Source organism: Ixodes scapularis, unplaced genomic scaffold (assembly GCF_016920785.2).
Source record: "Ixodes scapularis isolate PalLabHiFi unplaced genomic scaffold, ASM1692078v2 PGA_scaffold9__187_contigs__length_104089568, whole genome shotgun sequence".
Classification (NCBI taxonomy): Eukaryota; Metazoa; Arthropoda; class Arachnida; order Ixodida; family Ixodidae; genus Ixodes; species Ixodes scapularis.
Genome location: NW_024609884.1, coordinates 39,798,359 through 39,814,520, shown reverse-complemented (window position 1 = coordinate 39,814,520; position 16,162 = coordinate 39,798,359). Strand labels below are relative to the sequence as shown.

At 41.3% G+C, this 16,162-nt stretch overlaps 1 protein-coding gene across 1 annotated transcript in view; it reads right to left on the bottom strand.

Moving 5' to 3' along the window:
* Positions 1-474: 474 nt before the first annotated feature.
* Positions 475-16,162, bottom strand: part of LOC8030416 (alsin) — a 55,840-nt gene continuing 40,152 nt past the window's right edge. The window contains exons 23-28 of the mRNA XM_029971364.3: positions 12,541-12,717; positions 11,289-11,340; positions 10,067-10,128; positions 9,909-9,972; positions 7,524-7,703; positions 475-2,335 (exon numbers count right to left, since the gene is read on the bottom strand). Coding sequence (XP_029827224.2) covers positions 2,291-2,335; positions 7,524-7,703; positions 9,909-9,972; positions 10,067-10,128; positions 11,289-11,340; positions 12,541-12,717 — 580 coding nt within the window. The 3' untranslated portion in view covers positions 475-2,290. The remainder of the gene's footprint in view (positions 2,336-7,523; positions 7,704-9,908; positions 9,973-10,066; positions 10,129-11,288; positions 11,341-12,540; positions 12,718-16,162) is intronic.

Sequence of the window (16,162 nt, the reverse complement as noted above, 5' to 3'; positions counted from 1 at the left end):
CATGTTAAAAAATAGTCAGTACTATTGTATCCCCTTCCAAGTCTTAAAAAAAAAACAAAAAAACTAGCGATCATTCTAAATATTAAGTGACAATGAAACTAATTTCGAAGAAACAGTAGTGGCCAAACCGTGGCTTGCGACTCCTTGATAAACCTAACCCGCCTTCTCCCCCCTCCCAGCATGATCAGAACGAAAAGCATTAAAAAGAAAGAAAAAAATGCTCGTTTTGTCAGTTTTGTGGCATCCTACACACATCCCGACAAGAATGGGGACACGCAATAAAGAAACAGAGCAACTACTTTTATCAGTGTAATTTGCCATGGTTACCAATTGAGAAGATAGAAGTTTTAGAAAAGTGCAATGCCCCCTATTTTTTGCTACCCCTCACTTCGAATGTTTTTTTGTTTATTTTTATGGCTCTTCGAATATGTCCGTCTGGCCACCCCTGCTCTAGAAAAAAAGACAAGTCACATCTTTTATAGAAGTATACAAGTGGAAAATCCTTTATTTGAATAAGTGGAAAGAGCTAGAGTGACTTGGGATATCACTTTCAATGCCTTTAATTCTAATGCCAAGTTGTAAAAATAATTCAGTTTAGGCACAAGCCATGAACACTTCACAAGAATCAACCTATCAAGTATCCCAAAATTTTTAAGTCTCACTGCCATTCCAAAAAGAAAATGTACTTGGGCAGGTCAATGTTCTATGCCCACAGCAATAAAAGATATTGGCAGAATTTGACCAGGCTAACATAACACATAACTCAGTTTTGTGGATAATGCATTAAACAGCACAACCCAATTCTGCAGGTGTTCAGAAACATACTGCACTCATGCACACAAGGGTGGCTGCCATCTATTTGAGACCTAATAATTCTTAAAGTGATAGAAACTGACAAGACAAGTATTTTGTTAAAATTCAATAGTTCTGTTAGTGATAACAATACCATAACAAAGCTTCTCTATATGTGGCATAATCCATTCGTCAAACTTGTGCATTTTAAACAAATGCCTTATGCTACTATTAAATCAATTCCTGGGTGACTGCAGCTCACAGCTCTTATAATTCCATTATATATCCATGAACTAGTTATCGATATTATAATGCACATTTTGCTGTGCCCGAAAGTGGCAACTTCCTCCTTTTTTTTTTTTTTTTCAAGTAAACAAAAAAGTATATAGAAAACTTTTACACCTACCTAAGCCACAACACTTCAATTTTAACCCCAAGCGATTACCGTAAAATCCCAAGCAAGCGCCTGCTCAAATTTAGGCATAATCAAGTAAAATTGGGGGATGGGTGCTACTTAGGTCAACACAACTTTGTTGCCTAACAACACATTTCAAGATGTCTTTTGCGTAGTATTCAAATGTTACCAAACTGAGGGGTGGGCACTTATTGTGGAACGAGTGGATGCTCAGCATTCTACGGTATATCTATTTTTTTACATTCTAACACATTAAAAGTCTGATCAAAAGTCAATTGAAAGTAAATTGCCTCGAAATTGTATGTGCAAACAATTCATTATATAGCAGTTCAACCAAAGTGACATTCCCTTTAAGAGTAGCTGCCAACATGCGAAGAATACTACATAGCTTACAGGAGATGGATAACTGATATGTAAAAATGTGGGCAAATAGCCAGCTAAATACTTGACTAGTAGTCTTGTGCTTGCAAATTTTACGAACAACTTAAAAAAAAAAAATTTTTTTTAACAGTTTATGGGCAACATTTCTCGGTGGCACAAGGAAAACCCTTGTAACAAAATCACCGCTAATGTGAGAGAACTATAATTTTGATTTTTTAAAGAAAGGATCATGTAAATAGCTGGTACTGTATACATAAGAACCATAAAAAACATTTGAGAAAAATTTCACATAACAGAACTCTGAGGTCATCTAGTTAATCTCTACTATTCCGACTACTTCGAAAAGTGCATGTAAAAATCCGACACAGCTGAAATTATGGCTGCAACATACAACAGTCAACTTTCAACACATATAGCAAATAAAGATATTTTTATAAATGAGGTCAAGGACTGGCATCAATGCAGCATTAAACAGTGTAAGCTCATGATGCATCTGCAAGACCTCTAGCTGCTGGCACTGCAATGCCTCACAGCCTTTGAACTTAAATGAATGACACTAGCACTTATAAATAGATCTGCAAAATACAGTGTTACAAACACTATAAAAATAACGGCTGCTATAGTGAGTATGTAACCCTTTTTGTTAAAAAGGGCACCATAAAACTAAACACAGTTACAAACATCTGAAGCAGAATACCACACTTAAGTCTGGACAAGCTTTTCTGTCCGGATTTGGAAATAGCATGCCTGAAAATAGAAAACCAATTATGTGGATTAGAAATCAGCATAGTGTGAACACTTGATTAGTATACTGCTTTCAACTCCAGATGTCAGTAAGAGCTGTTACAAGATTAGATTAAATCTTCCAAAAATCAACACTGCACAAGTTTACAAAATATTTAACACATAAAATATAACCTTTCAGTCACTTACAATTGTGACTCACTTTAGAAATTTACAGAGAAACTTGCAACATATGAAATGCATGGTGGCAAGTTTTCTATTTTCCCTTCTGGCTGTTAAATAAATATGTTTCAATGAATGATATTTTCCCTTTAGTTTTTGTGCCGGATACCCCCAGAAGTTTGAGGTTAAGACTCAACAGCTGTTTTGGTCACCCTCAAAGGTCCCGAGGGTGACCAAAACAGCTGTTGAGTCAACCCTCTTTTTTGTCCAATAGTCTCTTGGTTTTGGTCATTGTTGGGGGCGTGTCCCCTCAAAATCTGGCTTCACCTCTGGCGGCCTCATGTCGCCTCCAGAAGCTTCCTACCTCCATGCACTTTTTAGTATTGTGTCTTGAAAAGTACAATACAAGGATTTATGCAAAAAACAAACACAGGGGCAAAGTGTCTAGTGTTGCCTCTCGCTTTTTTCCCCCATGTTTCTTTGCACAAAACCTCTGTATGAATTGGAACCAACTGGCCCCACTTGCAGTCTTAATATAATACAAGAAGTACATCATAGGTTGGAGGCATGCAGACATCAATTATCTTTTTTGCCCATCAAATAGTATCTTTTATAAATAAATTGTCTTTACAAAGCATGCTACAGTGTTACTGAGACCAAAATTTGCATTCAGCAAGCAGGAAAAAAAACAACTTGGCATTCAAATTGTTTAAGGGAGGACGCGGGTCTTGAAAAGCAAAAAATCGCGAAAAAATCACTTTTTCAAAAATTGAATATTTGGATTGTTCATGCCTTTCTCCATCTCTGCTGTACGTATTGAATCCCAAAACGCCAAATAAATACCTATAATAACGCATTTTTGATGCTTCCGCGGTCGCGAAATGCTGATCGATCAACCAAATCGAGTTGAGATTCGCGCGCGCCTAGTTTCCGAACCGTTTACCGGACGGCAGCCATCTTGGTCTTGTTTTGTTCGTGAATTCTTGCTCTCTCTTTCGCAACCTTTCAAGCTGGCGTCACGCTCGAGGCAACGCCGTTTCGTTGGGTTTCCCGCCAAAGGAGCGCGGCGCCGTGATTGGCCGATGCGCGCGTTCGGAAAATCGGGCTGTACTATTGGCGCCGAGAGGCTCCGGACAGTTCCGAGCAAGTTCCTCCTCTCCCGCTCGCTCGTTCTCTTTCTCCGCGCTCGGTTTCTCCGGCGTTCCTCCTTGTTCGCTCCGCTTTTTGTCGTCTGCTATCCGCAAGTTTCCTCCATTGCTCTCGTCTCCTTTGTTTACATTTTTCGATCGATCGCGTCGCATATTTTTCACGCTTCTTTTTCTGCGATGTGGAGGAGCAAGTATAAGAGCAAGACTCGATATGCGTATGGAGCGTGTAAGCGCCGGATGAAACAAGTCAGAGCGGCGAAATCGAGCCTTGACCCGACGATCGCCGCGAGGAGTGAGCCCGAGATCACTGCGCCTGCGTGTTCATCGACTGCCGCCGCCGAAGAAAACATCGTTTTTTGTGCGTCTCAAACCACGATAGAGAACACGACTGTTCATCTACAGACGCAGTACGTGTCACAGGAAGAAGCTGATGCGACAACCGAACATCGCAATGCCGTCCGTGCGAAGCTTGCCTCCGTTTCCGCGACGCAAAGGAAGTTTAAGCTGCTTCAGCAAGCCCCCCTATCGCGACAAGCTCATCGGCGAAGTTCACGATTGTGCAGCTTGACGCTATAAATGAGCTTCTTGGCTATACAGTCTGCCAAAGCTGTTCGGCGACGGGCGTAAGAATTCATTAATCGACCGCTCTGGGACTTGCCGTCAAGCTTGAACTTGTGTGCCCCGTCTGCGAAGTCGTGACTCACACGTGGTCATCTCCGCGCAAGGTCGACTCCAACGCATTTGATGTGAATTTGAGAGCGATTTCGGCAATCAGAAGCATTGGCAAGGGTCAGACTGCCCTGAATGATTTCTGGGCAGTAATGAATGTATCACATAGAGGGCTCCACCACCAGACCTACCAAGATCACTTGAAAAACATCGTTAGTAAGTCGGCTGCAGCTACTGCTGAGAAGATCTACACTGAGTCAGCCGCTGCTGTGAAAAGCACATACAGGGAAATGAACCCCAACTTCACCAAGGATGTTGCTGTCGTCTACGATGGCACATGGCTCAAGAGAGGCTACAGCTCCCATGTTGGTGTCGGGAGCGTGATCGAGTATGACACTGGCCTCATCCTAGATGCTGAGGTTCTCTCCAATCTGTGTCACGGCTGCCAGACTGGACCCAAGCCGGGAGAAGAGAGGTACTCTGAGTGGCATCAGAACCACGAGTGTCAGAAAAACACCGACGCAAACTCGGGAAGAATGGAGGTTGATGCGGCACTCGCCATTTTTGGCCGCTCTCTGGAGAAACATGACTTGCGCTACACAACACTAATATCTGACGGGGACAGCAGAACTTTCTGTGCTCTAGTTGAAGACAAGACCTACGGGTTTCTCCCCATAAAGAAAGAGGAGTGCCTCAACCATGTACAAAAACGTATGGGGACTGCTCTGCGGAAGCTCTTGCAGAACAGCAACAAGCCTCTTGGAGGAAAGGGCCGCCTTACAAAGGTGCTCATTGAGAGGCTGACTGGGTATTACGGATGGGCCATCAGAAGCCATAGTAACGATGTGGAAGCCATGAAGCGAGCCGTGATGGCCACATATTACCATGTGACTTCGACGGATGAAGATCCAAAGCACAACCTTTGTCCAGGAGGACCGGAGTCTTGGTGCCGGAACAAGGTCGCCGAGGCAAAGGGACAGCCACAACCCAAACACAAGTACAGCCTCCCCAACTACGTTGCTGAAGCCATGTTGCCTGTGTATGAGAGTCTGTCGCAGACATCGCTTCTTGAACGCTGCTTGGGAGCCAAGACGCAAAATGCTGCAGAGAGTTTCCACTCCGTATTGTGGGCCTTGATGCCAAAGGAGCAGCACGCCTCACTGGTGTCGGTACAGACTGCGCTGCACGAGGCAGTCGTCAGGTTTAATGCTGGGTGCGCTAGGGCACACCTAGAGATGTCCAGTGCCATGAACCTGCAGCCTGCGCACCTGGCTCTCCGGCGGGCTTCGGAGAAGGACTCCCTCCGCTTACACAAGGCCACCAAACGCCACAGTGCAAAAACCGAAGCACGCCAGAAGAGGACGTTGCAACGCAGCACACAAGACTATGCTGCGGGTTCCTTCTGACACTATTGCCGTGCCTCAAACTTTCGGACTCTTTTTCTCAGGAACGCATTTTCTTGAGCCGTGACTGTTTCTGCCATTGATATTTTCTTAACTAGTGGCTCGATTTGTATGCAGTCTTTTTTATTTTGGTGCCAGAGAGTGCTAGAAGGGCATGACAATCTCAGTTTCTGCAATAAAGTGTAAAATGTTTTTTAAAGTTATAAAATGTCTTTGTATTTATTTGCAAATTTGGTAACATGAACATTCAAACTTTCACTAAAGCCGTTCCAGAAGGAAATTTATAAAAAGAGCTCTGTCTCCCCCTTTGGTATATATTCAAGCACTTGTCCAGTTAATTTCACTTTGCTACTGTGCTCCAAAAATATCTCGGGATTGGCAAAACAAAGAAACATGGAAACTCGTGTTTCTCGAAATCCAACAGGCATAATTGAGTGAAACATTGCAGTGGTTGTTAGGGCCCCTGTACCAACCTAGTCTGCAAGTTTCATGCCAATAACTTTAAAAACAAAAAAGTTATTTTTCTTCCCCACATCCTCCCTTAAATGAAAACAATTTGTCGGGCGAGTATTTCTAGAGTGGCAAAATTTTTAACAGTACTGTATGTTAGAGGGACCGTGAAACGATTATGAGTTGGAATTTCACTAACTACATAAAGCTTTGTGGGGCACAAGAAAGCAACACACAAGGGGAGGGTAGCCATAAATGTGATTTTCGTTGCGAATTTTTAAAAATAAGAGCACACTGTTTCTTTCTCTTTCGTAAAGCTTCCTGATAGTGTCAAATAGTGCTGGGCACGTCACAGCCGACCGTGACTAGAGCACTGCGTCATCAGTCAGTTTGCACTCAATAAGAATCACTCCGTCATTCAGGTTAACGTTTGAGGTCAGTTAGTGGCACGATGGAAATCACTAAACAAACAATGTCCACCACACAGCACATGCTATAAGCCTTGCCAACCCAGGCATGTGAATGTGATAACCATTGGCAGCACAAGCTAATGAAAAAAGACCTAACAGCTAATGGTACCAAACACGCTTCTGAGAGACACTGTCACGAAACACACTACTGCTTGTTGAACTGCTGAGTGAGGAAGAAAAGCTGAATCGGGTTCTTATTTTTTTTTTATTCCCGTATACGTTAACACACTGATATAAAAAAGGCTTCATCATCTGGGTTCTATAATCATTCAAAACACAATTAAAAAAAACATGGACACAAGGGAAGTTTACTGTAGTTTTTGCCAATTACCAGTTATGACAATGCCCATAAACTTTAGGTGCAAAACAATGCAACAAACAAAAAAAATGAAATGCTGCAAGCTAGGTCTGCATTTGTCAAGACTTGACCATAATGAAATGCAATTTTAATAGAGGTGAGCAAATACATCTTCAAATCGAATAGCTCAGTGTCGTCCCTAGCTTCAACACTGAAGAGAGCCCACATGTACCTTAGCAGTTTTCCACTGCAGTGTGGACACTATAAATGATGCAGCACTATTCAACTCTAGCCACCAGCAACTACTAGCAGGTAGATCCTTGACAGGCACACCAGCTTTTAACTATCACCTTAGAATTACACACAACGAAGCCCAAAACCAGCAATTGGCACAGATGGCCTCTACGGCTTTTGCGCCAGAAATACACAAAATCGCCAAGACCGGTAAAAGAGCAATGAACCAATCTCGTGATATGTCGAGAGCAAATGTTACTGAAACGTCCAATCCCATACCCCAATTCTCTTGGCAAAATGCTTCGACATTGTGGCACATGCACTGAAGCGAAACAGGCAAACCGGGTAATTTGTTACCTTCACGGTGGTGAACATGATGCCCAGTTCTCCATTCTGGAAATGGTGTTCCATGAGGTCATCCACAAAGTGGATCTCGGAACCCAAGTTACGGATCCTCGCCCGCACCACCACGTACTGGAACACCGGGAACAGGTCGTCCATGTTCCACAGGAAGTCACCCAGGCCAACTTGTACCTCCTGCCATCACAGTCACATTAAATCTGTATTACAATGCCACTTCCAATAGGATAATGTCACACAGTGGCAATGACAGTGGCAATGGCAAAGCGCGGTCCCTCCTGCAAATGTAACCTGAAGTTTCTTTCTTTTCCCCACACTGACCTTTCCTTCAAACATAACATAATGCACCTATATGACATTAAGGAATTTAAAGAATACTGTATTATAGCACACACCTTAGATTGTTTACTAAGCAGGAGTTAATGATGATCTTTGGGAAGCAAAGCTTCTTTTTATGAATATGCACAGTGAAAGGCAAACAAAAGTATGTAAACCAGGACAGTGAACACCCCACAACTGACAAGTACATGTAGTATAAAAACATCCCATCAACTGCATCATCAAAGAAAGCCTGGCACCATAAATAATTAATCCATTATTATTCAATTTCTTAGAGCCAAGTGAAGTTTGTCCAATACGCTTGAACGTGCATCTAAACTGAAGGATTGCACCACAGTTATACTAACTGTTTTTTGAGCAGTTGGTTACTTCTCTCCTTCTGTGCTCCAAAATTAGCAAAGTTAATTTTCTTTACAAAATTCAGCTTTACTTTGGATTTCTTCAGATTTTCCTGGTGCTCGAATTATTGAGGCAAGAAAGACAGAAGTGTAACAATTGGTTCCTGATATTATGTCTCTTTGGAATATGAAGTGTGGACTTCTGCCCATTTCCAAATAGAAGCCTTGAATAATGTTTAAAAGATACTTTAGCTACCTTTCTGCATTATATGCATCTTCAGTACTCAATCTGGAATGGACTTGGGTTTTTGTGCAACATGTATTTTAAAGGTTTGATATTCACACATACAGTGATGTGATCTGTCCGAGTCATTTCGGAGCACCTTTTGGAGCAGCTAAAAGTCCATTTTAGAACAGCAAAATGAACTTTTGGAGCACATGTTCACAATTATTATTATTTATATCACTTCAAATATTATACGTAAATATTAATGTGTTGGCCTGTCCATCAGGAGACCTTGTTTAATTTGCCTTCCCACTTCTGTGCAACCTTTTGTTAGCATCAAATGCACGGCTGGTTTTATTCCCACACACACAGAACTATCTGCTGTGCATGCAAGTGCCAGGCACGACAACAATATGCTGAATGATGAAGAACAGTATGAACTGCTGCGAATTGTTATTTTAGGTAGAGAGCCAAAGGTGAACCAAATAATATATTCCACGGAAATCATATTAGAACAAAACAATACTGAGCACCCAAGTTGATGGTTCACTTATGTCCTAAAAGTTGTAATAAAACTGCAATTATTACTTCAGATAAAATCAAAGCGTTTGTAATTTGATTATTAACGTTAACTACAATTTATATGTATGACTTCATGATAACAAAAATCAGAATGTAAACAATAAATAAGCCTCGAAACAACCCAGTCGAACTCGTTAAGGTTATTGCAAAGATTCCATCCACTCTTGCGACTAGTAGAGTTTTAGTTTACTTTGCTCACTGTGCCACCGCACAGATGGAACGTGTGTAAAGTCAATAATTAAACCGAGCTGATATAAATAACAAGCTTATAGAGAAGTCCATATAAATATTCCCGCAATTTACATGTATCTTTGCCAAATCTCGAATTTGAACAAAAAGTCATCAGAATATTGTAGTATATCGTATGTACTAGCCGCACTTTTATTCAGAATGTATTACTGCAAGATAGAATTGCAACTTGAGCATTTACCAAGTTATTATATTTTTTAACATACTTGACGCTTGCATGTGCAACGCCTCCTTCTGGCGAGGTGCTTCCCCTTAAGTATGTGGCTGCACTGTTGCAAAGCAGCAAACGATAAACCGAACCGAAAGATCTGAAAATTCGGACAAGCATACCGTAATGATTCAGCCGTGTAGCGGGTCCTCAGTATTAATAAAGAGAAATTATGTTTTAGTGCAACGTTAGCGCAAATTCATCCCATTTTGTCTAAATGTAGCTTTATGAAGCAGGGTAAGCACTTTGGCGCAGTTTGGCGCAGCAGTCACATCACTGCACATAACTAATTAAAACTCCTTTTTGTAAAATCTGGGAAAGTACACTCCCTGTAAGGGGAAGTGATTATAATACATGTTATGCCATTTCTCAAAAATCTTGTGCAGTCTTTGCAATGTTGGGGGTGCCTCAGTAAAAACCGCAATGTGTGCAATTGTTACCTTGTTGATTTCCTCAAAGGTCTGCCGAATTGCCTGCAGCTTGTCAATTGCCGTAAAAGCAGTGCTGAGTAAGAAAAAGCAGAAAGTATGAATTTGCAAAATGCACATGACAACAGCTTGAGTCTATGCAAAAGGTTGGATTTAAAAGCTTCATTCACCTGATATGCTGCAGAGCGTCAATTGCAGCAGTGAAGCACTCATCCTTGACACTCGAGATACGCTGCAAAAGGGAGGGTGCCGTGCGGTAAGAAAGCAATGGAAAAAAAACTGGGACACTACCCAGAAAAAAAAAATTTCTGTAAAAAATGTTGATTATGAAAAATGCCTTATTTACATTCGCCAACATCTAGAGTATTCCCAGAAAGTTTCAGCTGTTTACATTACATGCTAAGGAAAAGGTAGAGGTTCGAGCACTTTTAATGCATTTGTATCCAATCCATTTTTAGGCATAAATCGCACCTTAATAAAACAATAGTTTCAGTATGAAACTATCGAGACTTAATATTTGCGGCTTTATGCCAAACTTTTATAAAGCCGGTTACTATGAACTTAGATTTTGCATTTTCATGTTCCATTATTATGAAAAATTTTAATTTGCAAAACTTAATAAATGTAAAAAATAAATTCATAAATATTTTATCTGAAAAATTCATATTTTCTGAAATTTCTTTTCACAGTGACCGGAAACAGGTGTTCCAGTATGCATTCCACCAGAAGAATATGTGGTTCTAAACACCAGTTCTCAACGATAGATTTATTGAGCAGAATCTATACAAAGCTATGCTTTACTTTGTTCTGGGGGTATAGTACCTCATAAAATTGGTTCACAGGGCTGAAACTTTGCATGCCCTCCTTCTATATGGCTACAAACATCACCTGCAAATGTCCCGCCGATTGAGTGAGCGGTTCAAAAGTTGACAGTCCCAGGTAGTGTCCCCCCCAGGGTGTAAGATAGACAGGTGGTGAAACGAGAGCCAAATGAGCGACCGAATTGTGTCCCCCTCGGTTTTCTCTTTTTCTGTGGCGCCACCTATGTGGAGCACCGCGAACTTTCACTCCGGGTGCGCGAACGCTGGCGACCGGTTAAACTGACGGAGAAGGTTTCTCATGGATTTTCAATGGAGGACTGTCGTGCTCTCAGTTTATTTTGCGCACTCTCCCATAAAGTTCCATGCAAATTCGATTCCAATTTTTTTCTTCTCGCCGCAGCGCCATCTGTCGCAAATCGGGGGTACCCGCAAGCCACCCGCAAGCAGACGAGTACACAATCGGGTCACGGCGCTGCGGTAAGTTTCTATGGGCAGTTTCCCCACCTGTCTATCTTACACCCTGGTCCCCCCTTAAAGGCAAGAGGCACATGTGGTACAGAATCTGACTTACATTACGTTCCATGCTCAAAAAGTTCTCTGGAAACTTCAGCGACACAAATTTTCTGAAAAACAAAATTGATAAATGCATAGAGTATAAAAATGAGTTTGGAAGTTCCAACTTGGCTTCATGCTCTTCCCCCTATTAGCTCTCAATTAAGTTGTAGGGTATATACACAAAACAGCCGTATGTGCAATGAGGACTACTGCAAAAAATTGAACAAGAAACAAATTGGATTACCTCGAGTAAGATAATGTCAGGGCAGACTGAAAAAGAATGGCAACTGTAATCCTTTTGAGACATAAATGCGGGGTGGGAGGGTGGGGTTTTCCACAGGCCCTTCAAAGCTACTGAATTGCCAGTTTCACACCCTTGGAAACTCTCAAGTTTTGGGTAGCCCTTAAAAAGAGTAATTAGAGTTAAAAAAAGAATGCCATAAACAAGAAAAATGCTGACATAAGGAACAAAAAAAAAAAAGAAGTACTACCAGCCCCAATTGACGTCACTTTGACTACTATTTCCAAGACTCACAAAGGAAACAATTAAGTGATGTCGCTGAAATAATGTCAAACTGCCCCAGGAAAAATGCAAAAATTGCACACCATGGTGAAGATAAAGTGGCAGGAGCTGCCTTGAAGTCTGTGCTGAAACAATGCTTTAAAAGAATAGCACTACTTCTCAATGTCGTGGAAGTGCTGTATTTTCTGGACTAGTCCACACGCAATGTAACTAAAAAAAAATGTTTCGGTTTAAAAAAAAAAAAAAGTTTTTCCTTTGAAAGTTTGCAACTGGTGCATAATCCGCACCCGCGGTATAGTCCGCCCCTGGTGCCGTCTGCACGTAAGAAATGCCAATACACACAGCTCACCTTGACAAATGCCAATCTATTATACAAGAAGCTTGTATAATAGATAAATCATCATTAACACGGTTTGTCATTTGTAAACGTTGTCATACTTCGTCATAATGAACTATCTTGGAAAAAACAAAACCTTGTAGAGTCTGCACCCTGTGATAGTCAGCACTGCATAAAATTTCAACTTTAGAATGTGTAGTTCACAGACTAGTCCAGAAAATACGGTACATATCTTTAAAAGCACGATTACTCTTAAAATGACTGGATTATATGTGTTAGGCGTGCTTGAAAAGGTCTCAGCATGTCATTAAAACATCTTAAATTTTCTTCTAGAAAATTGGTAATCTCTCTAAAACCATCAGTTCTTTTTTTCTCTTTCTCTCCGGTAGGAAGGCTGGAATAACCTACTCATCCACGCCGAGGAATGTCATGAGAGCCAGGTCAGACTGCTTGTTCCACTTGAGCAGGCGTTCCCAGTAGTGTTTGTCCTCCTTCTCATTGTTTAATGCATACAGAGTGGACAGGGATGGGTACAGCCTTGGCAGCAGAACTGGCTGGATCAGGGTGTTTGGTGTAATGCACTCTCTGCAAACGTTCCCACAAAACAGCCATTAGACACCGTTCCCCTCATAGCTTGAGTTGGCTCTGCCTGTAAGTGCATCACTGAAGCTACCCAACTTTTATGCTGGTAATCAACATGCTTTTACAGGTGTAATAAACCTCTAGCTGTAGGCACAATTAAGTTGCAGTCACATTTTTACCTGAGGTCCCTTTGGTAACAAATTACAGGGAGCATACTACTTGAAAAAGAATTTCCCGGCAGCCTCGAAGTGGAAGCTGACATTTTAGCATAAAAATAATAATACTTTATTTTTTGTGCAGTGCCCATCAACAGTTGTAAAGCTTACTTTGTGATGTGCTTAAGTTTCTTTTTGAGACAAAAAAGCAAATTCAAAACATACAAAAATGCAGAAATATTAAAGCTCTAGCACAGATAATATGCACTATATACATAATATACAAAGAAAGCAAATTTAAAAACGAAGCTAAAGAATGCAATAATAGATATTCAGAAATACTAGGAGTTGCAAGGTTGCCTTCAATACATCAAAATCACTAAAACTAACCAACTCACAATAAGCCGTATGTATTCTAGAAAACGGCTACTGTGTACAGATTCTGTGAGGATAAAAAAAACTCGAAACGACGACTGGCTCTAGTTGGCACATGAAAGTCAATACTATCAAGTAATATCTCAGTTTTTACAACTCCGTACACCCCACTGTGAAGAATATTCAGGTCTCTGAAAGCTGTTTTGAGACTTTCCAGTCTAAATTGACTATTTATTCATGTTCTGAATTCACTTTCTTATTTATTTTATAAATTTACTACTTATTCTTTTTCCCTTTTTTGCTAAGGGACTTTGCCAAGCCACTTAGCAAAACATCGGGAGCCCCTCTGAGGCTTGCAGGAGCTCCCTTTAAAAGTTCTTCTCACCCGCTTCGACCATCTCCACATTTTATGTGGAGAGTGCACTGCATTTTGGCACTCTGCGATACACGATGCACTACCAACAAAGATCCCAAGTTAAACATTAGGGCCCCTAGAAATGCGATTATTGCAGATCATCAGTAACTTCAGGGGCATGCATCTAATATATGAAAGGATATAAACAGCACAACCTCCCCCAAAATTGTGTTCTTTTCACCGCAAAAACAAATAATGCATCGCCAAATGCCGTATCTGTGCCCAAATGTAGTGGTAGCGGTCTGAACCAGATGCAAAAGTTAAAAAAACAACCATCATCCTATAAAAAAGTTATAAGCAATTTTCTAAAAAAAGTTAAAGGGAAATGGGGCCTATTCTCAGTAACTGGTGCCATTCAGCTTCATCCATTTGAGGGCTCAGTCGGACGCCATTTTCCCACTGAAATTTTCAGAAAATCACTTATAACTAGGGTTCAGTGTTATCAGATAAATCCGAAAAACTCCGAAAAACACGTCAGAAAAATATTTGACAATTCAGATTTAGCCGATAAACTCCAAATTTCAATGTACCCATGAAAAAAAAAAAAAAAAGACTGTATTTTACAATTAAGTTTGGTCAGCGCAGAGGGTTAATGGTCCTGAGAAAATGCCCACCCCAGTTTTCTTTCAAATCTTGGGCCATTGAAAAAAAGGATCTTACCACTTATCTTGTCAAGGTTCATTCAGGACAAGAGGTCATTGTACTTTCAGGTCACGACAAAAGCCACTGTTCCGGTTTCCAGCTTGAGCCATAATGTTTGTGTTTCTTAGAAGGAGGGGTTGTGTATTTGTAACAGTGAAAACTATGAATTGAAGAGATTTAATAGAAAGGGGAAGAGGGGGTGGGCAGTTAAAGCTTCTATATTACACCCTCTACCACTCCACCCCGTACAGCCGTGGTATAAGGGTCGACAGATAGGATGGGATAAGTACGAGCTTCCCAGCGACTACCTCCCGGAGTTTATTGATTCTAAGGTATCGACGTTTATCAGGGTAATCCTTGTTTGCAACTTTTGTCATGAGATATATTAGTACTGCCAATGCCAATGGTGCCAATGCCAAATCCAGCTGAAGAAATATTAATTGATACAAGAGCATTTTTTTTAATCAAGCACACATTTACACCCGGATACAGGGGCAGATCCAGAACTCTGTTTTGGGGGGGGGGGGGGGGGGGGGGGAATTTGTAAGGATACTATTCTCCCATTCTTTCTTGTGCACCGGGAGGTCCACCCATGTCAAATTGCCCTCCGAGAAGGGGGGAGGGGGGGGGACTTCGTTTGGACGGGGGGAAGGGGGGGGCCACCCCGTCGCCTCCCCCCCTTGGTTTTGCCCCTGCCCGAATATTATTTATTTTTATTTTCGATAAAAACAGAAAACACTGCAAGATTAAAGGGATAGTGCAACAAAATTCTAATGCCTATTTTATTGTCTAAATGTCAACAACTTTCTTGCCACACCACAGAGAGACACCATATTCTTGCTCAAAAAGACACCAAAACATTATTTAAAAGGAATAAACCAAATGTCGTCACGTCACTCTGCACTTAAAAGCAGCGCAGCTCCACGGATGGACGTACGGCAGCAAGCTGCGTGCATGCGAGCCCTGTCAAACCGGATTTCCCTTCTCTCCCGGCCTACTCATCACTTACGAGGAGCGGGGACGGGCAACTAAAAACAGCCAGGTTGTAACATGTTGTTGACGCCAAGGGGCAGAGCTAATAACCACGCCAGCCCCCAAGCAGCTATGGCTGTGCTGCACCAACTGACGTCACCTCTGTGACATCAATTGGTAGAGCTCCCGTAACGCATCGCACTCTTCGATGGCTAATCTTCCGAGCACTCGCTGAAATCGATTCTTTGGAATGAAAAATATAGCCATCTGTTCAAAATACAAGAGTGCGATTGTCATTAGCAGATTGAGTTGATCATGTTGAACTTATTTCTGAATGGGACAGGTATATTTTAAGTTTCGATTCAGTATCCCTTTAAGCTCCGAAGCTCCGAAAACTAAACTTTGATAAACTACGTCGCCAAAAAATAAACTCCATAAAACCCTCCGGTTTTTGACAAAAAATAAACTCCAAAAACACAGAATCCTACATATAACTTTAGAATAAGATAACGGTTACTAGTTGGGAAATTTTGGCATCTGGTTTGGACTACTAGCGCTACATATGGGAGGAGAATGAGTATTTGGCGATGCATAGTTCATTTTTGCAGTGAAAAATACCCTACAAAAATTTTTGAGGGGACACTCTACATATGTACATATGCAGGGTGTACCCTCATAAGTGAAGAAAAAAAAAAGTCTAGATGCCTTGTTTCCTTATAAAAAAAAACTAGGTGTTGTTCAAGATGAACATGCCCTTTCTTAGGTTTGGTGAAACTTTTCACATGGCACAGAGAAAAAATCACTTTATAGAACTAAGGAACCTTGAAGAGTTTCCCTCTAGCCCTCACTTTAGGCAAGGGAAAAGATCATAAAAAAAGAGGGCAGACTA